The 27,343-nt window shown below is 41.1% G+C and overlaps 1 protein-coding gene and 1 long non-coding RNA gene across 2 annotated transcripts in view; one reads left to right on the plus strand and one right to left on the minus strand.

The window, feature by feature from the left end:
* The window catches only part of Herpud2 (HERPUD family member 2), a 36,403-nt gene extending 29,006 nt beyond the window's left edge, over nucleotides 1-7,397 (minus strand). Inside the window, exon 1 of the mRNA XM_059267533.1 lies at nucleotides 7,246-7,397. Coding sequence (XP_059123516.1) covers nucleotides 7,246-7,392 — 147 coding nt within the window. The 5' untranslated portion in view covers nucleotides 7,393-7,397. The remainder of the gene's footprint in view (nucleotides 1-7,245) is intronic.
* LOC131914819 (uncharacterized) overlaps nucleotides 3,955-27,343 on the plus strand; it is a 75,949-nt gene continuing 52,560 nt past the window's right edge. Inside the window, exon 1 of the long non-coding RNA XR_009380191.1 lies at nucleotides 3,955-4,216. This is a non-coding gene — a long non-coding RNA (uncharacterized LOC131914819). The remainder of the gene's footprint in view (nucleotides 4,217-27,343) is intronic.

A 27,343-nucleotide genomic window follows, 5' to 3' on the forward strand; every position in this document is an offset into this window, starting at 1 on the left:
ATCATTTCAACTTAAATATCAACAAACTGAAAAATAAAGCAAGCCAGGTGACAATAACTTTTACACAACTAGTTGCTTTGACATAATCTATAGCATTAGAGAAAGTACAGAATTTGAGCTCTCAAAGTTTAACTTGAACATGTGATATGACTTCATTTCTTCCTTATCCTTTTCCTTGATTGAAAACCCACTTCTCCGGAGAGTGACTATGATCAAAACACACTGTCTGAAACCCTCAAGGAACAAACTTAAAAATGGAAGAGGGGAGAAAATCCACTTCTCTATCAAGACAAGTGATGCTGGTGTCTGTAACAAACCCCCAGAGCTCAGTAACTTCACACACTAAAAATGTATTTTTTGCTGAATAAATTACATGGTATCTTTAAATTTAAGAATTACAAAGACTCAGTATTAGCTAGTCAGAAGTACTAAACTGTTTCTGTGGCTCTCTAGCACAAAATCAATAAAATTAACTGTTAACACCATTCTTCCTGGTGTTCACTCCTACAACCAACAGTCAGCCAATCCCATCAGTACAGTTCTTCCCTAGATAAAGTGTGGTCATGTACGGTGAAGCAGGCTTTGCTAACTAACAAGCAGAGAAGATCCAGATGGATCTCTCAGGAACCTAGAGGCAAAGCTAGTCTATTCAACCATCTGTTTACGCAGCTGGCCAGAAAAACTCTGCTACCCACTTAAGATACAAAAGCCAAAGCAAGAAACCTGACAGAATATTAAAAGAATAAATAAATACTATTCCTGAGAATAAATATTAAGAAAGTTTGAACAGAAAAGATCTGGCTGGGCAGTGGTGTCACACGCCTTTAATCCCAGGCAGAGGCAGGCAGATCTCTGAGTCCTCTGAGTTCGAGGCACCCTGGTCTACAAAGCTAGTTCCAGGACAGCCAGGGCTAGAAATCCTGTCTCAAAAAGAAAGAAAGAAAGAAATAGATCTGAACCTTAGCCCAAATCTACAGGCCAGAAGCTCCTGAGCTCAGAATTCTTATACACCTCATCTGGGGTCGCACTGAACCTGGCTAGACAGCCTGGCCAGTAAACCCTAGGAATCCTCCTACCTTTGCCTCCCCACAGCTAAAATTATAGGCATGAGTGACTCTGCCTAGCTTTTATGAATGTCATGGCTTGAATCTGAAATGTCCCCTGTAGATCCATGCACTGGATTGGTTGTCAGCCGATGGGGTTTTTAGGAAGTAACTGGATTGTGCAGACTCTAATAGAGTAATCCACTGGTGGATTCAAATTTGATGGCTTTATTGGGACATGAAGGAAAGCTGGATGCAGGACCTCATCTGGACTTAGGTTTCTCAGGGTGTGTGTCCTGGAATGGTGAGTACCCGATGGTCTTTTCTGACCTTCTTGGGCACCAGGTACACATTTAGTGCACATAGATACATAAGATACACAACAATCTAGAAAAACAATTTAAATATGCACAACAGTCCGACACATGAATTTACAAAACCAACTATATTTTCTTACTTCAAAAGATTCACTAGTATGAAAAGATTAAAGTTTATGTGTGTGTGTGTGTGTGTGTGTGTGTGTGTGTGTGTAGACAGGTAGATAAAAGACTAAATAAGTCTCTCATATATGACTTAAGAAAATCATGTCAAACTCAGAAACAAAACCCCTACATGTTCTCCCTCATATGTGGATCCTAGCCTCTAACATTTACGTGTATATATGTCAATAAGTATCACTGTGGATGTATTATAAAATTTAAAAAGGAGACCAAGAGAGAGTAACAGCAGGTAATAAGGAATGATAAAATGTAGGAAAAGAATGGCCATTTTAACTGTATAGAAGTTTACAGAGGTGTATAGAGCTTGTGCCTGGGCAAGTGATTAAGTAAGTCCTTAAACTCACTATGTAATGTTTCTATTTGTAAGTTAATAAGAATAAAGTGATTAGAGAAAAAAAAAATCTCAAAAAAAATGGAAAACAGAGACAAAAAAAACCCTCTGTACTAAAAGTCATGACCCTATTATGCCCAACTTTATTAGTATAATCAAATTCCATGTAATTTCAAAATATTAATTTTGAACTTTTTTTTTCCTTTGGTTTTTCAAGACAGGGTTTCTCTGTGTAGCTTTGGAGCCTGTCCTGGAACTCACTTTGTAGCCCAGGCTGGCCTAGAAATCACAGAGATCTGCCTGCCTCTGCCTCCTGAGTGCTGGGATTAAAGGCGTGCATCTGCCCTAATTTTGAGCTTTATGTGGATTTTTAAAATTTATGATGATTCAATAAAAGTAATCTTCAACTAACTGGTAAGTTCTAATAACTAGTATACATGTACTTTGAAAATAGAAACTATTACATTTAGTTCCCATACACAGCTCAGTCACAAGTATCAAATAGCCTTAAAGAGCTAAATACAAGGAGGCCACAAAATATGAATTCTGGGAAAAATGAATTCTGTGAATTTTTAAACATGTCTCTTAATTAAATTCACTCAGTCCAAAGCTCTGAGAGATTCAGAAGTACTGTAAATGGAAGCATGGTTACCCAAACAGCCTCTAGCCCCTATCTACTTACAATAACCAGCACAAAGAGGTTTCCACTCACAGACCATTTAGTCACATGCCAGATGTATGTGCAATACAGACTGCCAAAGTATAGAAATGAATACATTGTGAGGAGTCAGAACAAAGCAACATACTCTGCAATCTTAAAATATTATGTTCCCACATTTTCTCTATAGTTTATCAAAATAAACAGTAATAACCACACAGTAAGCTGATTAGGTGCTAGCACCTTAATAAGGATATGTTACTCAACTATGTAGTTTCTAAGTATCATAGTATCCAAATGTATATCTTTTTTTTTAATTAAAGAAAATTATTTAACATGTATGGGTATTTTGCCTTCATATATGCCTATGCACCTAGTGTGTGTCTGATGCCCATAGAGGCCAGAAGACGGCATCAGATCCCCTGGAATTGTAGTTTAAGACATTTGTGAACTGCCATGTTGGTGCTGGCAATTGAACCCAATCCTCTGCAAGAGCAACAAGAGCTCTTAAATTCTTGAGTCATCTCTCCAGCCCCAAACATCTTTTAATAGTTCGATTTATTGTTTTCTGTTTATAGGTGTATAAATGATACAGTGCAGCCTTCATCTCATTTATATAGCTGAGTGTGTGTCTGTGTGTATGTGTGCATATATAGATATGGCTAAGGGCCTTGACTTTCAAGTCAGACCAGCTTGGGTTTCAATGCCAATTCTACTTAAGAGTTTTATGACTTTAAGCAAAAGACTCATCAAGTCTCTGTGTCCTCATCTATAAAAGAGTTAACATCACAAGGTGTCTACCACAAATAAACATTACTGAGCACATCAAGTATTTAGTAGAATGCCTGGCTTAAATGGCAGTTTAAAATCAGAGCAATTAAATAAAAGCATTTTAGACAATCGGTATTACATAAAGAGAAATTTAAACTAAAAACTCTAGAACCCCCTAAAGCATTAATGCATTATTAAACAAAACTTTATATTTTTTCCAAAAAAAAGACATAAGGATAAGACTACAAAATACTTGAGTAAATTTTAGTCAGCAGTCATTAAAAAGTTCAAATTTCTATTTTTCATCATCTTCACATTAAATTCAACAGTATCGTTTGTTCACAAAGTGTTTTTTTTTTTTTAAAAACTGAGCCATACTGCTAGGTGACATGAAGCCCTCTTAAATTTGTTAAAATTATATAAGACAACTGTCTTATCAAGTAAAAAGTATTCATGTATACGGATTCTATCACCTGGAAATCAACAGTCCTGAAGTGGTCAAGTTACTACATTTTTCTTTAATGACCTAAATAAGGTAATAGGGAATTACAAAATGACAAACAAGAAAGTTCCAAAAGCTACAAGACACACTACTTCCACTGAAGAAAAGAACTTCCTTCTGGACTGCAGAATGTTATATTCTCAGAACAGAACCTATATACAATTGGTCCTACTCTTGCTTCTTGAATTCCAACAGAATGTCAAAGTAAAAGACGAGCTTGGAAAGCTAGCACAAGCCTCCCTGGCCGATCAGGGAAGACAGAAGACCTAAGCACTGGAAGTGACTGCTGTAGTTTTACCACCATAAAATAAACAGCAAAGGCAGAGGAGATGTATCCAGAAGGAAGACACACATCACAAGGCATTTGGACCCCAAGCACTGGAAAGGTTTGCCCTCAACATCAAATTCAGGGTAAGTCAACTCCATCTCTAACTACCTACCGTTTGCAAGTAAGACATTAAGTAAGAGATGGGAAAGTGCCTAACTAGACAGGTGAATTTTATATATTTTTAATTTCTATTGGATACTACATTCTATTGAACAATTCGAAGTTCAACCATTTGTGCATTTACATCTCTGATAACTAAGTCCAAGTTCAGACTAGAATCCAACACTCAAGGAAAAGTGGCCTTCCGACAGGGTTCTTCAACACGCTATAGCAATTACTGAAATTTAAGAATGATTATTTCATACCTCAGGCCAATTTCAGGAGTGAAAAACTAAATCCATCAATAACAGCAAATGTCCTATTAGAATAGGTTTCATAATGATCTAAAACACTATCAACCTGAACTGTTACTGGTGAACTTCCTAGTTTCTAAGCCAATTACCAGTATCTTCGGAAGTCAGTTGAATTCCAAGAGCTCAACTCCACATACACTTTTCACATACATACGACAAATATCTTCCCCTTCTGCCCACTAAGTATCTAGTCTTTTTACTTAGAACTGTATTGCTTATTATTACAGTAATGTAAGGTCATCAGTGCAACATTAACTCTGAAAGAATGGTACTTGTTAAGGGGGAGCGGGGAGAAAAGAAGAGCAAGAAGACCTATAGTTCCATAACTTGGGAAGCTGAGATGGGAGAATCACTTGAGTCAAGAATCTGAGATCATGCTATGCAAACCAGTAAGACCTTGTCTCACAAGGAAGGTGAAGCGTACACACATAGGATACAACACTTAAAACACTGAAAGAGCCAATGTGCGTCACTGTGGGCAGTCACAAGGATCTAAACTCTTGCTATAATCTTGCTTCATTACAAAATGTTTTGACTTCTAAATAACCTCAAAAAGAAAATGTTTATGACTCCAAATTCCAAGAGCTGATGTCTTCTCTAGCAACAGGGTACCACTAACTGCAGTTACTCAGCAACTGTGATATTCCAAAATTAATTCCAGGTAACAAGTCAGAACAGAGACTTGTAAAATCTAATAATTAACACAAAATTTTCAACCTAGAAATGAACTTGACAGGGCATTACAATCCACTCAGAAAACTAGCTAGAAAAATGTTACAAGGTTAAGTCATTAATTAGAGTATGTGGTGCAGCCTCCAAAAGACTCTCCAGTGTGTCTATGAGTTAGGCAAGTCAGGAAAGACAGTTTTGCAAGTGATCTCCTCTTCAGGCATTAACATCCAGCTGCACCAACAGTCCTCCGCTAGTGACTAGCTGTGCAAGGGCAAACCTCCAGTCTCAAGTAGGCTTATCCCTGGGCAGAGAAGGAAAACAGGCTTCACATTTCTATCTCACATAGTTTTTTTGTTTTAAAAAAAAAAAAAAACGTTTTAGAATAGTACTAAATTTGTTTTGGTTTAGGAGACAGGATCATACTAGCTTCAAGCTCACTACGCAGCTAATGACCCTGAACTGCTGATCCTCCAGCTTCCACCTCAGGTGCTACGATTATACCACATGGGGTTTAATGCAAACTTCTGATCTACATATTGCAGATCAAATCCCTTAACGGTGAAATAGTATAACACACGGCTCTCACCTTAGTGCATACCATACAGGTACATGCAGACTTAAGAATGTACTTCAAAATAGTATTTTGGGCTGTTACAAAATCTGTCTTTCAATTATGACTATTCTCACAAGGTGCTTTCTATTTCAAAAATGTGGGAAAACAATAATAATACGCAATAGAAAAATTTTATAAGCGTCAATTTCTTAGCGAATTGTTATCCTGGTGTAAATCTTCACTTTAAAAACCTAATCTTTGAATAAGCCAAGGTTCTAACTTTTTTAGTTTGTTCCCATTACTTAAGTAACTCAGTGTTTCCCCCGCATACTAAAAATATTTGTCTCACAAATACAGCTAATGCCAAATGAGTTTAAAACAAACAACAAAATATACACCCTCCGGCCTTTGCAATAAAATAATTCAGTGGTTACTCCAGAAGTCTAAATCTTAAACAATACTGCAACAGACACAGCTCTAACTCATAAATATCGTAACACAGACCAACATCTTCCATACTTAGGAGCACAAAACAGGCCTAAAAAGCAGTTGTTTTCCAACTAGCTGATGGTAAATATGCCAAAATATTTCCCACCCTGAAAAACAAGCCTCTTTATTACATTTAATTATAAGATTTAGTAGTTGAATACTAGGTATTCAAGAATGAAAAAGTTATACAATAGAGAATATGAAAGCCTCAAATATACTCTAATGGTGTACTTCTCTCAACTATTTAAAGACTTACCAACTACGTACCTTCAAATCAGACTGTGGTGACAAATGGCGACATTCTGCTTATCTTTCCAATACCAAGATATAGTTAAGAATGGAAAACAAAGCCACACTGATTTGAGCGAAACAGATGACACAACCAAATAATAAAACAGGCGTCAAATGACGTGTGTGTGAAGAACTGCTCGTCTCAATGTATCTTCAGGAGAAATGTGAGGTGGGCAGTGGGGAAACAAAGTGAGTCTGCAACTTACAACACGTGCAATGGAGTCATGGTTAAAGCATAATTTTCGCTAAGTCACATACTTATTCCAGAAGAGAAAAACATTCTCTTCACCATCATGAACATATTCCTGACCCAGGAATTTAAAATTAAAATGGAATTTTGGCCTACGAAGCAATGAACGTTCTAATATGGGCTGTGATTCTTTATCTCAAAAACAAACAGAATAGCATCGGACATTCACATGAGATGGTTTAAGGTCCATGGAAGATGGTCCCTTTTTCCATAACTGCAAATTCTTGTCTCTTGGTATTTCTGTATACTCGCTAATTAACTGAACCTCATTAGGCAGATAATAACGATGGTTCACTCAGGAGACACCCGCAACCTCAGAACCAAAAGTATTTCGAATGGAGACCTATTTGACCGGCGAGGAGGGGGCAGGCTGGGAGAAGGGAGGTACCAGGCACACGGGTGGGGGCTGCAGGTCAGAGCAGCTGCGTCCAGTTTTACACTTACTGGTTTGCTAGGGTACACGTTAGATAGATGCGTTTTTAGTTTCCCCACGGTCCAGTTCAAGAAGCAGCTAATAGTCTGGTCACTGTATTTCTGATTCGGTGCTTTAATGACGAGAGTCACAGGAATCTCCATCCCACTCTGGTCCATGGTGCTCTCCAAGTCGGGCAGTCTAGCGACGCTGCAGCTAAGCCCTCACTGGGCGGGCACGGCTGGGATGGTGGGGACAGACGTGAGTCCTCAATATTCTGGGTCCAAATCAGTCACAAGCACATCGGGCGATACGAAGGCCATTGCCGATACCAACGATGGACGGTGGCGGTGGTGGCGGCAGGCTCTGGGTGCCGGGCCGGGGGTGCGGCTGTCCCCGCCAGGTCTGGGCTCCGCCTGGCTCGGGACTGCGGAGGAAGGCGGGCGGGCAGGCGACCTGGGGAGGACGCGAAGGAGAAGCCCCGGGGGACCGCTCAGCGCCCCGCCCCTGCCTCCGCGACCCCCGAGATGAAACGCAACAAGGCCCTACGCGAGCAGCCGCGCGGCCTGAGCGGCTGAAGGCAGCGGCCGGAGGGCGAGCCTCAGAGAAGTGAGGCGGCGGCCGGAGGGCGAGCCTCAGAGAAGGCAGGCGGCGGCCGGGGTGCGAGCCTGGGGGAAGGAAGGCCGCGGCCGAGGGCGAGCCTCAGGAAGCAAGGCTGTGGCTCACAGCGAGCCCGGAGGAAGGCAGGCCGCCCCTGCTCCGCGGCTCCGCGGCGCTCGCCCTCCCGGTGTCCGGGGCGGGGCGGGGCGGCGCGGTGGCGGTGGACTACTCCGGCCCTCCTGATCGCGGCCGGGCGGCAGGTGGCAGGGGGAGGGCGGGGACAGGGCCGCGGCGCCGCGCGAGCGCCCGGAACTGTTGTTGTGAGGAGGGCCGGGGTCCCGGGTAAGCCGGAAGGCGCGAGGCGGAAGTGCGTCACGTCGCGGCACTCCCTTTGACCCGGCCGGGTTAGCCCCGCCCCCCGGGCCAGCAAGGCCTCCGAGTGGGCCGGTATGCCCCCCAGTCCCCCCGCGAGGCGCCACCCCTGGCGTGTGGCTGGCACTGGTGTACCCCGCCTTCACCACACCCCCGGAAGTGGTGGAAGGGCTCCGTCCCACCAGCTGGCTCGGCAGAGTTAATAATATCATATCCTTCCTGAGGCTCTCGTTTTTCCTCTATGTCAGCTGCCTGCCAGCCAGTGCCACGTCGTGCAGGGAGCTCCGACTCAAACCTGAGCTCACCTCGGCTCTGTGCAACTCTGGTTAACCGTTTCTGAGCCTGGGCTTGGGAGCCGATGCTGGCCGTCCTACTGCATGACAATGCGTAAGTGGGCTGTGAGTGGAAAGCCAGGCGTGTCTTTAGCGTGGCTGTCTCGCAAACCTCCGCCTGCCATAGTTCCTCTTAATTCTCACAAAAATGTGTCAGGTTCTTGCATCAGCCGTGTGTTCAGGGACAGCGGGACGTGAAGACGGATAGTAGTGCTCGGCTTCTGTCTTGCAATGCGGGGATGAGTCCGTTGCTGCACCCTGCCCTGTTCATGTCTGCAGTGGTTTAGGAGTCCCTACAGTAAAGTTTGTTCGATGTGCATTTTCACAGCTCCAGGGTTCCACTTGAAGGGAGGGGTTTTTAGGAGCTGGTCTATTTCTTTGCCCTTAGGAAGGACTTCAAGTTACCACTGGATTAGTGACCAAGGGGAAATTCTTCTCAGTGGTTAAATAGGGCAGAATCCCCTACACCAGTAATTTTCAACTTGTGAGTCGTGACGCCCTTCACGGGGGTCGTATCAGATATTGCATTAAGATTCATAACTAGCAAAATTACAGTTACGGAGCAGCAATGAAAATAATTTTATGGTTGGGGGTCACAACATGAGGAGCTGTATTAAAGGCTCAAAGCATTAGGAAGATTGAGAACGACTGCCCTACATCTTCCTTCCCCATACTACCTTGCATTTATGTTAGGACACCCTTGATACTGTAGCTGTACTGTCTCAAATTCTATTCTCTAGTAAGAGTGAAACCTCCATTCCCAGTCACTGTGACCCTAGCCCCCTAGACTCCAAGTTTTCTGTAAGACTGCTCTTTATTTACCTAGTCACCCCCGTGGGACCTTAATTCTAGCTAAAAACAGTTTTTCAGATTTCCTTAAAGCTAGTGGCTATTTGACTTTGAACCGCTTATATGTTCATGAGGGACATGAAAAAACAAACAAACAAACAAAAACCCACAAAGAGGGAAATGAAAAAATGTCAGAACGACTGTTGGAGGCTGGGTCCTTAATGACATTGTGATCTGTCTTCATAAGATTTGTTTTATGTCAGAATCCTGTTGAATCCAGGAACTCCCTACAACCCCCACCAACCAATTCTGCAGCTCCTGTCACGTAGGCTTGTGACTTGGGCTTCCAGGAATCCTTTAGAGTTGATGTAACCATCTCATGCAGCACTATAAGATGCATATCAGCCACAAAATGTTCGTACTTACTAAGACAGTAAGGCATTTCACAGTGGTAGAGTCCATCAAAGGTTTACTAGCATACACAAAACCATTTAAAACAAAATCAAGAAATTAAAATATGTTATATGAGATGATTTTAAACTTTATAAACTTGTATTAAGAGGGTTCCTAAAACTAGTTTTGCTCTTGTTGAACTGGGTCAAATAAGGCACGTTACATAAGTATTCCATTTTTTTAAATGTGTAGGTGTAGAATAACATTGGAAATGGTGGTCCCAGAATATTGGTACTGTGACTTGGAGTTTGGGATAACCAAATGTTAGCACTAACATGCCACTTAAAATTCTCTTTACATGTGGTAGATAAAATTTGGAAATACAAAAAAACAATTATATGTGTCACTTATACTTGGTTACTAAAGACAAATTCTAAGACAAACACTTGGTTTTTGTTCATTTATTTGGTCTTGGTGGGTTTTGTTTTGTTGTCCCCATTGTTTGTTAAGAGTACAGTGTTAACAGATAATGAAAAATTTGTGATTGTTGATTAATGTTCTCCAACAATATTAACTTTTCTGTTATACATCAGCTAGTGGTTAAGGTTGATTTCTCAAGTCCATGGAGTAGCACTACTGAAAATAAAAGTAAAAGAGAGATTTAAGGGAAATTAGTTTTAAATAGCAAAGAGTGATTTCCAGTATTTGTGGAATGCTTACTTCTGATTCTTTTAATCATCAAGGTATCGGGCAAAGATAGCTAAAAAGGCATAATTGATTCATTCTATGAGAGTCTAGTTTCTTTTTAAAATTCAAGGCTTTGTATCTGAAATTTGAAGGACCTTCTAGGAACCTAAAATACTCTGAGGATATTGGTTGGTATATGCTGGGTGGATGGCTGGTAGATTGATTGCCATCTTGGGATAAACGGCTCTGGTCAAGTTATCTTGCAGTTGCCGATTTCAAAAGTGACATTGACCATTTGGCTTCTGATTTCTTCCATTTCCTCTTTCACCATCCTTGGCATTTTTTTTTTATGATGCTGTGCCACAAAATATCTAATCAAGTCTCAATCAAATGCAATGCTATTTAAAACACACACACACAAACACCTATACTGGAAGCCTATCAAATTTAGTTCATTTCAGCACTATTTTTAAAAATCCTAATTGGTCTCAGATGTTTAATTATAAACCATCTTGTAGAAAATGGAAAAGAGCTGGCCCAGTGTTACATACCCATAGTCCCAGCTGTGGAGCCGAGGATCCACAGAGCTCCAGAGTTCAGGACCCTGTCCCCCACCCACATTGACAACTGAGGCAAATGGGAGAGCTGTCCTTGAGGTCAGAAGAGCAGAGCGGGAGAGCTGTCCCTGTCCCTCATCAGCTGCAGCACTGGGGAGAATGGCCCTTACACCTCCCTGGGCAACACAGCAGAGATGGAGGTGTAGGTATAGGAGAACCAGCCCGGTTGTGAAAGCCAGAGAACTGGCCCGCCCCTTGCTCATCGATGCTAAGGGTGAACTAGCCAGGGCAAATCTGGAGAGCCCATCCTAGCAGCTAAGACAGGGAAGAACTGGCAGCTGACCAACCCTGCAACTATCCAGGCCCAGAACCAGAGTTATGTGTTGACCCACCCCAACATCCACCCCATCTGTGATCTGCTGGAGCACGAGGTGGAGAGGGGTGCGGGGGGGGGGGGGGGGGGTGCCAGTCCTGTGGACCCAGGGCTGCAGGATCTCCATGACACAGGGCAGCAACAGGATGTCCAGGAAGAGTCCCAGTGAGGGCCCAGAGTCGATGGTGTAGCAGAGACCAAGGGCCTTGAACCAGCCCAATGGTTCTTTTCAATAAATGCCTGCATGCAAAAATATGTGGCTAAAGAGGTTTGCTTCGTGACTCACTGTGTCATACTGCAGCTTCCGTGACAGCTTTTCCCCTCCCCCCCCTTTTTTCTCTTTAATTTTATTTTGGGGTAGGGAGGGAGATTGGTGGGATCAGGAGGCATGATGTGAAAGACACAAAGAATAAATAAAAATAAATTAATTTAAAACAAAGAGTTCAAAACCAGGGCAATTTAACAAGGCACCATCTCAAAAAAAAAAAAAAAAGTCATGGATAACAAGGCACATCATCATAAAAGCTTTTCGAAAACATTTTAGAGGCAGCTAGATCAGCATTCCAAATACCACAGGCACTCAGGCACTCTTCCCACATTTCTGAAGGGCTGGGAAACATTTGCAGAGAAAGGAGAATCCTAGTTTTCAGTGTAGCACGGCCAGTCGCATAAACATCCACAGCTGTTATAAGTGAGCTAAAGTCTGCAGTATTAGCATCCATTGTTAGGCCTACTCTTCCCCTTTGATTAATCCAAACTATGTTTATTCTTGCTTTTTATCAGTGCTATGGACTGAAAGCAGGGTCTCCTGCATGCTGGGCAAGCACTCTGCCACTGAAATGTGGCACAAAAAAAATGTGTTTATTCCTTTTAAATTATTTTCACATTCTTTATTCTTTATTTATGATGTAGAGAGGGGCAGATTCTACTCTCTGAGAATATTATCTATGAGCATGTATTAGTTATAAAATAAATTGCCTCCAAACACTGTGGGTTAAAAAATTGTGAGCTATTTTGTGCTTCTGGTTTGAGACTCTTACTGGCATTGTATCCGCTGATCCCCATTCATCTACAAACTCAGTAAACAAAGGAGGACCAGCTTTGCAAGGACATGATTCATATGGCTTGTGCAATGGTACTGATTATTGGTTAATGTCTAAGTTCTTCTCTGGTTAGGTCTCTTTACAGGACTGCTTGAGTGTCCCACACATGACAGCTAGGTTTCCCTAGAATAAGATGTCCAAGAGACCAGTGCAAAAGCCATAATGCCTGTTATGACAACCTTAGAGATCATTTGGTCACCTCTGTTGTGCTGTGCTGGTCACATTAGCTCGCCCTGATAAGATGTGGGAAGAAGAGTATAGACTCCAGGCAGTGGGGTGTGTGGGTCTCATTCCAGGAAAGCTGCCATAATGGACTTAACTGAAGCACAGCAGGTCTCTTCCTCTTCTGCCAGTGACTGTCCAAGAGCAAACCCCAGTGGCTCACAGCTACTCTCCCTTCTGCTCATAGGCTTTCAGGTGTTTCTTTCCTTGATTTCTTAGTCTTACAGTTGACTGTTTCTCAAATGCCTGAAAAGCAACATTCAAATGAAATTGAAACTATGACATTAAACTTAAACAAGAAAAGAGTTATCAGCCTAACCAGCAGAGGGGAGGTAGTTCTAATCCTCCTTCAGAGATAGGCATGCAGGGTGCACATGCTCCTGAATCTTCTAAGGTTTGTATTTGTATATACAGATATCCATTTCTATACAGGAGAGTGTCTGGCTCACTTGCAATGCTTTTCAGAGGCCAATGAGAGACAGTTCTCACTAGGAGATTTTTTTTTCAATTAAAAAAGTAGCCAGTTAACATTATTACTGTAAGATTCCAAATATACCCTCCTTTGCTTGCTGTTAGAAATAGTCAAATCATGTGAACACTTTTGCAGGAACTTAAGCTGTCAATAGAGGACATTGGAGAGATCTCTACCTGGTAGTATGTTTTCTTTCTTTTACTTTTCTCTTTTTTTTTCTTTTTTTTTAGGATTTATTTTTATATGTATGAGTGTTCTGCTTGCATTGTGTGTGTGTGTGTGTGTGTGTGTGTGTGTGTGTGTGTGTGTGTGTGTGTGTTGTACGTCACATGGGTGTCTGAGGAGTTTAGACAATAGATCCCCTGTAACTGGAGTTATGGATGGTTGTAAGCCACCATGTGGGTTTTGGGAATTGAGCCTCCTGTAAGAGACTCTGACAGGTTCGCTCTTTCTTTCTTCCTTTCTTTTTTTTTTTTTTTTTTTTTTGTTGTTGTTTTATTTTTCAGTTTTTTCAAAACTGAAACTCACTCTGCAGACCAGGCTGGCCTCAAACTCACAGAGATCTGCCTACCTCTACCTCCCAAGTACTGGGATTAAAGGCGTGCACCCCCACACCGGGCTTAGACAGGCTCTTTCAGTACATGAAATCTACAACTCTTTTAGCACCGGATTCCACCAGTGACAGTGACCAGTGATACACTGTACCCCTCTCCACAGCTATCTATCCAGGAGCACCCTGAGACAAACTTTCAGGCAACTCCACTGGTGGCTTCCTTGGACCCCTTCACCTGGCTTCCTAGTGGAACACCATGGGTGCCCCTATTAGAACCTTGGATATCCAGTGGGCCACACTCGCTGGGGTTCTGTATGACTGAATCATGGTTCTGAGGGGAGTGACCCATCCCTATATATATTATTCCTATATTCTTTAGGGTTTTGCATGTTCCTTTCTAACCATCCCCTTGCTTCTCCTTGTCCTTGTGATAAGCAGAAATTCTTTGAATTGAACCCTTGTGTTCAAAATAGTGTATGATTTGTCTTTTTTTATTAAACACGAACTAAAACAGAATCGGTTTCAGGGATGACCCCAGTGGATGGACATACAGAGACAAACTGAGAATCAGCTTGGTCATATCCTTTCACTGAGGCCTTTCTCAGTAAGATGTCCTGCTGGGGACCTCTGGGATATAGGGGTACTGTAATTAGATTTCTTCTGAGTTTGAAGGTGAGATAATGAAGCAACTGGTCACTCGGCTGGCTGTTGGACTTGACATTTTCAGCCATTACAATAGCTGTAGGAGGGCAGCACAGAGACGCTTGTGCTCTTGAGTAGCTCTAGAAAGAGAACAAGTCCCAGCACTAGCCACAGCCTAAGGCCAGAAACTTCTGTTATAACTGCAAGGAATGTTTTAGTGCTTGCAGACATGGAGGAAGAGGTACACAGATTTTATTTTTGGTCTACGTATGGTTTACTGTGTTCCTGAGCTGGTCTCAGATCTTGAATTCAAGCAGTCCTCCTGCTTTGGCCTCCACAGTACTGGAAATAAATGTTACCACCCCTAGTTTCAATTTTTAAGAGTTGCTGATGCAGTAATGGGGTACACAGTTATATCCAAGTTTTGGGTTGAAATTTAGGGCTTGACTATTAGAGGAGAGATGTCTGCTTGGAGCTGGACCAAATTATCAGTCTCAAAACTCCAAGTCACTCGAAGCTTCTAAGATTTTTTACTAGCAGGAGTGGCTTTCCCCCTGGGTGAGCTTGAAGTCAGCAGCAGCCCACATTCACAACAGTTTTCCCCGGCATGGCAGGACTAACAGAAATACTGCTGAGCTGCATTGTATCTCAGCTGTAGAGTAAGGAGCTGCCTTCTGCAAGAGCAGGAGGGGTGTTAGTGAGAGGACCCACACTGGGGAAGCTCTGATCACTCTCCCTTCTAGACCAGGTACACTGCAAGGCGATGACATTGAAATGAATCTGCGATGTGGCTGAAGTTGGGGAACAGCACCTTACAAACAAAGAAGAGGACCTCTTTTACAGGATGTTGTAAAATGAATCAGAGAGGCTTGCAGGCTCTAATCAATGCTAGTGTTTACCCGAGTCGCTGTTACAGAGAATGTAAGGAATAACACAATCCACTTCCTCTCCAGGAGTTTACAATCCAGTAGGAGAAAATGAGACAAACACCCAGTGACTATAAAAACAGAATAGAGGGAGGGAGGTGCCCAGGCCCTCTGCATTGCCAGCTAAGAGCAGAATACAGTGAGGAAAAGCACGCGATCTGGTATACATTAAAGTGAGCTGGAGCAATTTTCAAAATGCAAACAACAGTTGGACATAGTTTTTCCTCCCCACGCTCTTTTCCTCAATATCTCCTACGTTTTATGTTAACATCTATCCAGTGCCTTTCCTCCAACTCAAACAAGACTCCATTTGCCCTGTAGGGAAACTGACCCTGTAAGACACAAGAACTAGGATCAGCCCCAAACTCCCAGGTGTCTGTTTCATACCTGCTAACCCCTACTTGTCCACTGGGTCATTTTCTCCTTCCTTTGCAGAGCTTTGGCTGGCACGCACACACATCCTCAGGCCTGTGCCATCCCCAGCCCCACTGCCATTCCGGAGGACAGCCTCAGCCTTTCCATCGCACTCTCCATTGCTGCCTCCCATTCTACTTCTGATCTCCATTGCAATTTCCTTACCATGGTGGTAGTTTCCTAACTAAATGTTTTTAAAGTCTAAGGCTAGGCCGGGCACAATGCCACAAGTCTCTGAGTGCTCAAGAGGCAGAGGCAGAAGGCTCAGCAAATGTTCAAAGGCAGCCTGGTACACATACTGAATTCTAGGCCAGCCAAGGGCTGCAGAGCAAGACACTGTCTCAAAAACAAACTCAAAATTCTAAGGCCAGCTGTAGAATCAGGACAATATTGATTAGTGTGACTGACAAAGGAAAACAATGGGAACTGGCAGGTCAAGTGCTTCAAGTACTGTATATTCCAAGCCTATTTCATTTATTCATTCTGATCATTTAGTAATCCAAATACACTCTTTGCTTTCTATCTCATCTTAAAAACATTTCTAAAACCATACAAACCACTTAAATATTTATATAACTAGTCAAGAGAAAATGCCAAATTTTTCCGAGAACAGTCTCGGCTGGGTTCACATATTTTGCTTTCTTAGTCTCCTCTGTATATTGCTCTTCATGACTTCCTGGGGTTTGTCAACTAAAAGAGTCTTTGAAAATGCAAGTTAGTGAAAATGTACTGAATTCCAAGTGTTACAAGATGCTGGAACAGCCTCTTGAGCATAGCCTTTGCAATAGTCATTCTTCAAAAATGCAGACGTTTATCCCCAAAGGGCTTTGTGTTTAACGACTTTGATGTCGGTGGATGAATGCTCAGTTCTGCTGTAGGAATGCATAGCCAAAATCACTGCAACACGTAGAGAAATGTATTATAGGACCCCTTCCAGACGTGGAGTGTGCGGGTGTTAGTACAGGATGATCTCTTTGAATCCCTTCAAGATGAACCCTGAATGCCACTTTCAGACCTACGCTTGCCACAGCCTTAGAGGATTCCATGTAAAATGGAGTTTCACATTAACTGTATGGTAGCTCGTTAATATGCCTGTCTCCTACCAGGCTTTGGTTAAATGTTGAACTTTAACCATTTTTATATCACCATTGCTCCCACATAAGCCCTTTTTGCATAGTAATAAATACTATCAATTAAATGATAATTTTCATTTTACATGAGCTATAGAGAAATGAGTAATTCATTAAGGATCAACCACTTAGTAATTAATAGAACACTTGCTACAAAAAGCCTTACAATTATAGGCTAACTTCTCATTTATTTATATTTAACATCACTCTAGGTACAGTCATGAAGAGCTTTTGTACAACCATTTCATGTCTTCTATCCTGTGTGATGGTAAACATAGAGTGTGTGGAAATGTCTTGACAGTGTTGAGATTAGAATACAGAGTTAAGCAGAAAGACCACAAAATTGCCACATGGACAAAGTTCCAAAGCATGGTGTAACACATTACTCTTCAGACAGCTGCTAGGAGTCTTTTGCTGCTGAAAACAACATCCTGATCAACTACCAATGTGCTTTTTTTTTTTTGGTTTTTTTTTTTTTTTTTTTTTTTTTTTTTTTTTTTTTTTTTTTTTGGTTTTTTGAGACAGGGTTTCTCTGTGTAGTTTTGCACCTTTCCTGGAACTCACTTTGTAGACCAGGTTAGCCTCAAACTCACAGAGACCCTCCATAGCCAGGCGGTGGTGGCGCACGCCTTTAATCCCAGCACTCAGGAGGCAGAGCCAGGCGGACCAATGTGCTTCTTAAACACCCCAAAAATAAGGAAAAACAGCCACAAGATTCAGCATTCTGTCTGATTCTTATCTTTTATACACCTTCTCATTTAAAGACTGGCCTTAACAGAGCCAACTTCTTGCAGCTCCTTTGGCAAACTAATTAATCTGGTAACAGTTATTGTACACATGTCTGGAATCTTCTAAAAGTGTTACATGCTTGAAACATTTGTATCTATGAAAGTCATTCTTTGTCAAACAGACCTTTGATTCATTTCTACAGTAGATCGCAGCTTATAACAATACTCAAAGAAGAAGAAATTTTGAGGCATCCTTCTTATGAACCACATATATTTATAAGGATGCCAAAGAAGCTATAGCATTGGGTAAGTTTACAGAAAGTCAAAACCAGTTCCCGTGGGATGGTATTCTTTGATCATTACTATTTCTAAATTGTTTCTCAAGTTATCATTGAAATTCCTTTGAAGAGCTAGAGAAGTGGCTCAGCCATTAAGAACACTTGCTGCTCTTCCAGAGGACCAGAGTTCAGTTCCCAGCAACCACATTAGGTGGCACACAACAGCCTGTAACTCCATCTGAAGGAAATCTGACACCCTCTTCTGGCCTCCATAGGCACCCACACATACATGACTTACATACCTGTGGACACACACATATACATACATATACATACATATATATACATACACATATATATATATCTTTATAAAGATATATATATATCTTTAAATTTTTTTTCCTTTAGAAATCTTCATTCTGGAGGTATGGTCTTATGTTAGAGAAGTCATCTTCTATAAGGGTTTTGGTATTGGCTACAATTTTCCTTGGTTTGAAAGCCTTTTGTAACTTTATAAAATATTTAATCTAATATATGATCTCATCACTCTAAGGCAGCAGCTCTTATTTCTTCATGTCTTCTAGTTGGTTTTATATATACATATGTATGTATATGTATATGATTTATCTATAAGTAATTCATGTACATACATAGTTTTTTAAAGTAATAATTGTACATACAGAATTTTGTTAATTTTTTTTTTACCCTAAAAGTGTATTTGTAGAGTCTGAAGGGATGGCTTAGTGGTTAAGAGCACTTGGTGCTCTTGCAGATGACCTGGGTTCAGTTCCCAGCAGCAATATTAGTCTATAACTCCAGCCCCAAGGTATCTAGCACTCTCTTTTGGTCTCCATGAGTACTGCATGCATGTGGTGCATATAAATACATGCAGGCAAAACACTTATACATATGAAAGAAAAGTTTAAAAATTTGCCAGGTGGTGATGGCACATGCCTTTAATCCCAGCACTCTGGAGGCAGAAGCAAGCCCACTGTGAGTTCGGCGTCAGCCTGGTCTACAGAACTAGTTCCAGGACAGCCAAGGCCGTTACACATGAAACCCTGTCTCAAAAAGAAAATTTTAATTTTAAGTATATTTGCAAGTTTTATTCTATATGGCCATACTCATCTACAGATACATACACATCTAAGCCATAGTTCTATAGCTATACATAGTTTGGAAATGGATGTTGTGTACCAATAAAAGAACTGCTCTTTGACACTAGGACACCTTTCCTCTTAAGCCCTCACCAAGCTCAGAATCAACCTGACACTGGGAAATAAGCAGCTCACCAAAAAAATGAAAGGCTGATTAAATAGTCTGAACTAGATTCCATTCCTATACTGAGATGCAAACGCTGTCGCTAGGTTTGACCCACTTGCATTAGCCTTTCTGGGCTAGAGGGGCTTCCCTAACAGGTCAGTATATGGCCTCTTTTCCTAGAAAATCATCACTGTATGAGGAAATGCATGTAGACATGTGTGTATGTGTGTCTGTATATGTATACATATAGGACAGGAATGAGTGGGCATGCTGCTTCTTGTTTTCAATGTTTCTCCGTCTTCTAAATGAATTGATGTAACTTTTTATGATAAAAGCTATTTTAAAATCTAAGCCCATTTATTTCTTCACTCAGCAGCAGTTCCTTAGCTCTTATTAATCTTTTAGTGTCTATATGTGTGTGTGATATACATGTGTGGACATGTGTGGAGGTCAGAGGACAACCCTCAGAAGTTAGTTTTCCTTTAACTATGAGATATGGAGATCAAATTTAGGTTGTGAGCTTGTGCATCAAGAGCTTTTACCAATGTTCATGAATGTATATGGTGTACAGGTACACATGTGTATGCAGGTGAACCTGTACATGTGTGTGTGCATGCAGGTGGACACCAGAGGTCATTCAGGTATCATTTCTCAGAGCCATCCACCTTGGGGGATGTATGAGTGTTTTACCTGCATGTATGTATGTACAGCACATGCATGCCTGTTATCTGCAGAAGTGAGAAGACATTGACTGAGCTCCTGGAACTAGAGTAGCAGATGGTTGTGAGCCATCATGTGGGTCCTGGGAACTGAACCCAGGCCCAGATCCTCTCCAAGAACAACAAGTGCTTTAACCCACTGAGCTCTAATTAGCTGGCCACACCTCATTTTTTGAAACAGAGACTGGGACATAAGGCTTGCCAGGTAGACTAGCTGGCTGGCCAGCAGGCCCCATGGACCTTCCTCTCCCAGCACTGCGATATCAGAGTTACTGCCCTGCTGGCTTGTTAGGTGGGTCTTAGGGATCAAGCTTAGGTCCTCTTGCTGGTGTGGCAAGCACTTTACCAGCAGAGCCACCACCTCAACCCTCCAGTTTTAAGTTTTAATTTCAAGTTTCAAATATTAATCTCTTTAAAGAATTCTTCTCTAATCATAGCTAATGATGAAAAAGGAATCTACATTTATGTCTAAAAGACATTTTTCCCATCTTTCAGGTGAAGGCATAGTCTTTTAGTGACATTGAAATCCTAGATTTATTATTTATTTTTATGTCACTGAATTTCTGCATGAGTATACTTAATGTCTATTTTCAAGAGGAAATGTACACCTGGAAAACAGGAAGCCAACACGGTGAAATGCGGTTGCTGCATTAACCACACCAGCCGCTGGGTGTCTCCATTGCATCACCCCACTCTATCTCTGACAGAAGTTTCCAATCAAAGAGATGGAGAGCAAAGCTTTATTCACAGTTTTCTTTCTTTATACTTAAAATATTTTTCACATGTATGAGTGTTTTGATCACATATATTTGCATCGTGTGCTTGCCTGGTGTCTGGGGAGGTCAGAAGAAAACATCAGATCCTCTGGAGCTCAAGTTGGGGACCTTGGTGAGCCTCCATAAGGGTGCTGAGACTCAAACCCAGAACTTTGCAAGAACAAGTGCTCTGAACTGGTGAACTATCTCCAGTTGCTTCACAGAATTCTTAGTAAGAAGACCCAGCATTTTCCTGTCAGATAGCCTATTGAGAAACAGTTCTCCCTATGTGTGTCATATTTTCTTTCATTTTTTGATAACTGGACACTTCATTTGCCAAGGAGAGGAAACCTTTATTGCATCCATTTGTAAATTTGTAAATGTATTTTAATAGCTATCATTTTAATAGTCCAATAATCAAATAAAAAACATGAGACCACGTGCAGTTCTTTTATACAAGTGGAATTCTACATTGCCTCTCACAGTAAGTGTCATCTAAGTAGCAGCGTTTTGCACAAGAAGAAAGCACCGTCACTTACAGATGTCTTCAAAGCACACAGGAAGCACCTGGTGACCGTCTACTGCCTGGAAAAGCTCCCTTCTCTGTTTTTATCTTTCCTTTGCTGCCCTGTCTAAGCTAGGTTGGGCAGACAAGTTTTGAAGAAAGATCATTGTTTAATACAGCTGTACTTTAACCCTGAATCATTCCATTAGTAAAGGGCATTCTAGAAATTACATAAATGGTGACCGTTTGAAGTACCCTTAAATATGAACTATAATTTAGTGTTGGCTGCAAGCTGATTTACCTGTCTGCTCAGGGAAACTAATGGATGGTGAAGTCAGATGAAAAGAATTTGAATTCCAACAGCAATGAAAGCAGAATTCATTTTTCATTCTATAAACTATAAATAGAGGAACTAAACACAGAATTTGGTGATGACAGAACTCCAAGTGAGAAACTGGAATTTAAATATCAAGTTTACCTTCTCAGCGAAAGACAGAGTTCCAAGCTGGATAATATGTAGCTTTAGATAAACTCAAACAGATGAAGAAGTAATGTAGGATCCTAAGCACTAGGATTAGAAATTATTTAATACCGTGCAGCTCACAGAATTATCTTCAAAAGAGTGGAATAAGGAATCTGATAGACTGACTGGCCATAGATAGAAGGTGATCACAACCACCAAAGAGAAATCCACATGTAAACTTGAAGCTCTGGTCACATAGGCCAGCCTTAGGGTGGATTGAGTCACTTTTATGGATAATCCATATGGCAATAGTATTACAATTCCTACCCCCCAAAATCAATGTGGCCAGAATGTGGGAGCCAAGTGGCAACAGGCACATCTACCCATTAGCTTCACTATCTTCAGTGGCTTCTGGGATCTTTCTGTGTTTTGGAATGTCTTATTGAATCAGATTCTTTGCAGTGGCTAGACTCCTTAGAATATCATTTGCATTTAGGTTATTGAAGTCTTGAATGGGGCTAAATTTTATAATTTTTTTTTTACCATAAGCAGAATTATATTAATAAAACTTGGATTTAAATATGTTTACATGTTCTTAAATGTCTAATGTATTTTTGTGAAGATTCAATTCCAAGGGCTAGGAGTGCTTCTCAGAGGCAGGATGCTTGTCTAGCAAATATTCAATCCCTCCTATAGCAACTTGATTCTCTCATTCTTTTTTAAACCATGAAATGTTCCAAGGATACTGTCTTAGTTAGGGATATGGCAGCATGCAGACAGACATGATGCTGGAGAAGGAGCTGAGAGTTCTTACATCTTGATTCACAGATATCAGGAAGTGGTCTGTCTCACTAGGTATGGCTTGAGCATATATGAGATCTCAAAGCCCACCTCCACAGTGACACACTTTCTCCAACAAGACCACACCTACTCCAACAAGGCCACACCTCATGATAGTGCCACTCCCTTTGGGGGCCATTTTCTTTCAAACCACCACATTCCACTCCCTAGCCCCCAAAGGCTTGTAGTCATATCATAATGCAAAAGTGCTTTCAGTCCAACTTCAAAAGTCCCCATAGTCTATAACAGTCTCAAACTTATTTATAAGTCTGAAATTCAAAGTCTCTTTTAAGATTCATGCAATCTCTTAACTGTAATCACCTATAAAATAAAAATCAAAGAGGTGATCACATACTTCCAACATATAATGACACAGGATATACATTACCGTTCCAAAACAGAGGGAAAGGAGCATAGTGAGGAAATACTGGACAGAAGCAACACTGAAAACCAGCTGGGTAAACTCCAACCTCTGCATCTCCGTGTCTGATGTCAAAGAACTCTTCAGATCTCCAATTCCTTTCAGCTTTGTTGACTGCAACACACTTCTTTCTCTTGGGCTGGTTCTACTCCCTGTTAGCAGCTGTCCTTGGCAGGAATCCCACAGTTCTGGCATCTCCAGTATCTTGGGTTCTCCAAGGTAATCCAGCTTCAACTTCACAGCTTCACACAATGGTCTCTCTAGGCCTGCTTTTGGGACACCTCTGACACATGCTTGGCCCCAGCAGCTTTTCTTGGTCACAGAGGCAAATTTCATAGCCCCTTTTTTGTATCCTTAACTCTAGAGCCACCTGACTGAAGCTGCCAAGTCCTGCTGCTCACTGGGGCTGAAACATGGCCCCTCTGTTTAACCACATCTTCACCAGTTTTGTGTTTTCCATGGTTTCCTTCACTGCCTAAACTTTGCTGTTCTGGAACTTACTCTGTAGACCAGGCTGGGCTTGAACTCCGAAATCTACCAGACTCTGCCTTACCGGTTCTGGGAATGAAGACATGCATCTCGACACTGGGCTCTAAACTTTTCACAAGTTGGAAACTTTAGCTGGGTGTGATCTTGCCCTGAGGTCACCACTCCCCTTATTCCATTTCTTAATCTGTTTATCTCCTTGAAAACAGGATTTAGGTCCATTCCACTTCCTGGTGCTCTTTTTTTCCTCAAACTGTTCTACATTTTGTATTTTTCCTTGTTTAGCTTGTTCCTTTTCATTATAAATCTTCATTAGAATTACCATTAATAGCCACATGATGGAATCTATACTAGACTGTTTTGAGAGTTTGGCAGAATAAATGCAAAACTTTTCAATTTAGCCTCAGGCAGACTCTTCGGACAGGGGCAAAAGGCAGCCACATTCTTCACCAAAATATCATAAGAATGATCTCTAGGCAACATACTAAAGTTCTCTCCTCTGAAACCTCTGAGCCAGCCCCCCACAGTTCAAATCATCCTCAGCACCATGTTTTCCATGTTCCTATTAGTATGATCCATTAAATAACACTTAAAACATTCAACTGCTTTTCTAATCTATTGTCCCAAGTTCATATTCCTTCAAACAAAAGCATGTTCCAGGCCTGTGAAAAGACACCATGACCACGGCAACTCTTATGAAAGAAAACATTTAATTGTGGTGGCTCACTTACAGTTCAGAGGTTCAGTCCATTATCACCATGGCTGGAAGCAAAGCAACATGCAGACAGACATGCTGCTGGAGAGGTGGCTGAGAGTTCTTACATCTTGACTCACAGACAACAGGAAGTGGTCTGTCTTCCTGGGCCATTTTCTTTCAAGCCACCACAGGCTCCAATTTTCCCCTGCATTTGCTTATTTACTGGACAGTTTAGGTCTGTGGTTCTCAAGATGTGGGTCAACACCCCTTTGAGGGTCAAACAGTTTATAGGTGTTGCCTAAGACCATGGAAAAACACAAGAGATTTACATTATGATTTATACAGTAGCAAAATTATAATTATAAAGTAGCAATGAAAATAATTTTATAGTTGAAGGTCACTACAATAAGGAACCTGTATTAAAGGGTCTCAACATCAGGAAGGTTGAAAACCACTAGTTTAGACATACAAAAAGTGTCATCTAGTGGAAAGAAGGAAGGATTGCATATAATTTTCAGAACCAGCAATGGTTTTAATTTCATCTGTTTGCTATGATGAAACTGATTAAGAAAAAAGCATGTTTTCAGACTTTACTACCAGATTTTAAAAGTGTCTGAGCTAATAAGTATTTCCCCAAAAGTTCTTTCATGTATTATGAAGATCAAGGAATGAAAGCTGTGTGGGGAGCAGATTAGTTCCTGAGTCACTGTGTATTGTGGACATGAGCACAGCCATGTCAATGACCCCAGTGCCTCAGACCCAATGGAAATGGCAAAGCCTTCCCCAAGTAAAGCCCAGAGAAATGACAAAACTTTCCTCTGGCCCAAGTAGGAGTGTTGATGAACAATTGACCTTTAGCTAAGACCAGTGCATGTAAGACTTCAACTGCAGCTTCCTCCTTTCTGGCGTGTATAGCCTGAGACTGCTCCCTTACAGAGACCTTCCACCAAGACTAGCTAACCTCCTCCTCCTTGAGTTGTACATAATAAACCAGCTGAGTTGCTGGGCTAGTTTTGTAGTAGGCATCCTCCATCAGAGCCAGCACATCCTACCCAATCCCAGATTTTGTTTTTCACATGTGTCTATCATTTCTTTGTAATTGGATGTTTCCTGTTCTGACCACCTGTTCCCAAATACCCAGCAGCAGCCACTTCAAAAATAACTACACAGAGGCTTATATTAATTATAAATGCTTGGCCAATAGCTCAGGCTTATTACTAACTAGCTCTTACACTTAAATTAACCCATAATTCTGATCTATTTTTAGCCACCTGACTTGGTACCTTTTCTCTTTACAGCTTTCTCATCTTGCTTCTCTGTGTTTGCTGGCCACTCTCTGATTCTGTCCTTCCTCTTCCCAGAATTCTCCTAGTCTGGCTCTCAAACTTAATTTCTTCCTGCCCAACTATCGGCCAATCAGCTTTTTATTAGCAAATAAGAGTAATACATATTCATAGTGTAGGAAAGGATTGTTCCACAGTATTTCTTCACTCCCAAGTCTCCCCAGTCAGATTTTCAAGACCAAGCCATTCAGGACACAGCACAGCTGGTGAGATGGCTTAGTCAATATAGTGCCTGCCTCACAGATGTGTGGACCTGAGTTCTATTTCCAGTATCTACTTAGTAGCACCTGCTTGTAATACCAGCCCTTGGGAGATAGTAGCTGGCCAGTCTAGCCTAATGAGCAAGCCCCAGCTACCAGTGAGAGATATTGGCTTAAAAGACAAGGTTGACTATTACTATCAATCCACATGAGTCTATTAAATGGGTAACAGAATTTATTAAGATAAAGATTGAGGAAATACACTCATGATTACAGAACAGACATCAGAAGTCATCCTTTGATCTGACCAGGAGCGAATCTACCTCATTCAGAAGGGACAGTATTCGTACTGTCAGCAGTCGAGGCAAGGGCAATTCTTTGCCCAGTAGGCCCAGCTGGCCCCACATTGGATGCCACTTCTTACAACCAATCCATGTGAGTCTATTAAATGGGTAACATAATTTATTAAAATATAAATTGAGAAAATACACTTACAATTACAGAACAGAGTAGACAGCAGAAATCATCCTTTGATCTGACCAGGAGCAAATCCACCTCAAGGTCATGTCACCCTTTTCCAACTCCTTATAAGAGGTCATGTACAATGTCAGGAAGCACTCCCTCCTTTGGGCTATATAGCCCAAGGTCATGGGCAGAGTAAATACCACTACAGTTGACCCCTGACCTTCATGAACACCCACAGAAATACACCCATACCTACCTGCATATGTCTTTGTGTGTGTACATGCATGTGCACACACACATACACACAGAGATCAGTAAGTGTATTACTAATCTTCAGACTATGAGATGGGCTAAGAGATCTCACACTAGGATTTAGGGACCCTGTATTTGAGTCCTGTCATTGCTACCTTAAGCAATTTATTCAATTCAATTGATTTCTCTCTTTCCTCAGTTGTAAAATTAACCAGTTGGACCAGATGTTCTTTATGATAATTAGTATTGATATATGAAATGAATATAAATTATAAAGCCCAAAAATATATATTTAGGTCATGATTTTAGAAGAATTTTGGTTTTCGTGTAAAGTCAATTTTTATTGGAATATATTTATAAGGAAAGTGTATAATGGAATGCTCACTCTTCTAGGATAAAGTAAACATTACTTTAAATTATTATATGGCTATATATTTCTGATTTTTGTCATCAGCACATATCATATATATATATATATATATATATATATATATATATATATATCACTCACACCCCTAATCTGTTTATTTCTGAGTCCTTAGAGTTAATTTCTCCTCTAACTATAACATTGCTGTTATGGAATAAGAGTACAGTTCCATACTAGTTGCACAGGTTCATTATCATATTTGTAGGGGCTCAATGTGGACAAATTATAAAGATTACCACTGTATAAGTTAAAAAATCACCGTGCAAAACCAGGTGTGGTGAAGCATGCCTTTATTCCCAGCACTCAGGAGGCAGAAGCAGACAGATCTCTATGAATTTGAGGCCAGCCTGGTCAACATAGGGAGTAACAGGCAAGCCAAGGCTACATATTGAGACCTTGCCTCAAAAAAAAAAAAAATGTAAATAAAATCACCTGCAGCTGATTTGGGCTTGTCCCTTACTGTTTCTTAACCCTTTCCTTGCAAGGACAGGGCTCTATTTTTAAAGCCACAACCCACAGAATCCCCTCTCAAGCCTTTCTCAAAAAAAAAATCAGTCATTTTAGAGAATTTTTAAGTGAATAATTATAGATATAAACTATCAATTTAGAAAATAGTTGAGCATAATAAAAAAAAATATAGTATTGCATCCAGGTACTGTGGTGTACATTTACAATCTCAGCTCTTAGGATGGAGGTAGGGTGATTAGAAACTTAAGGTCATCC

The sequence above is a fragment of the Peromyscus eremicus genome, chromosome 7 (assembly GCF_949786415.1).
Source record: "Peromyscus eremicus chromosome 7, PerEre_H2_v1, whole genome shotgun sequence".
Taxonomy (NCBI): domain Eukaryota; kingdom Metazoa; phylum Chordata; class Mammalia; order Rodentia; family Cricetidae; genus Peromyscus; species Peromyscus eremicus.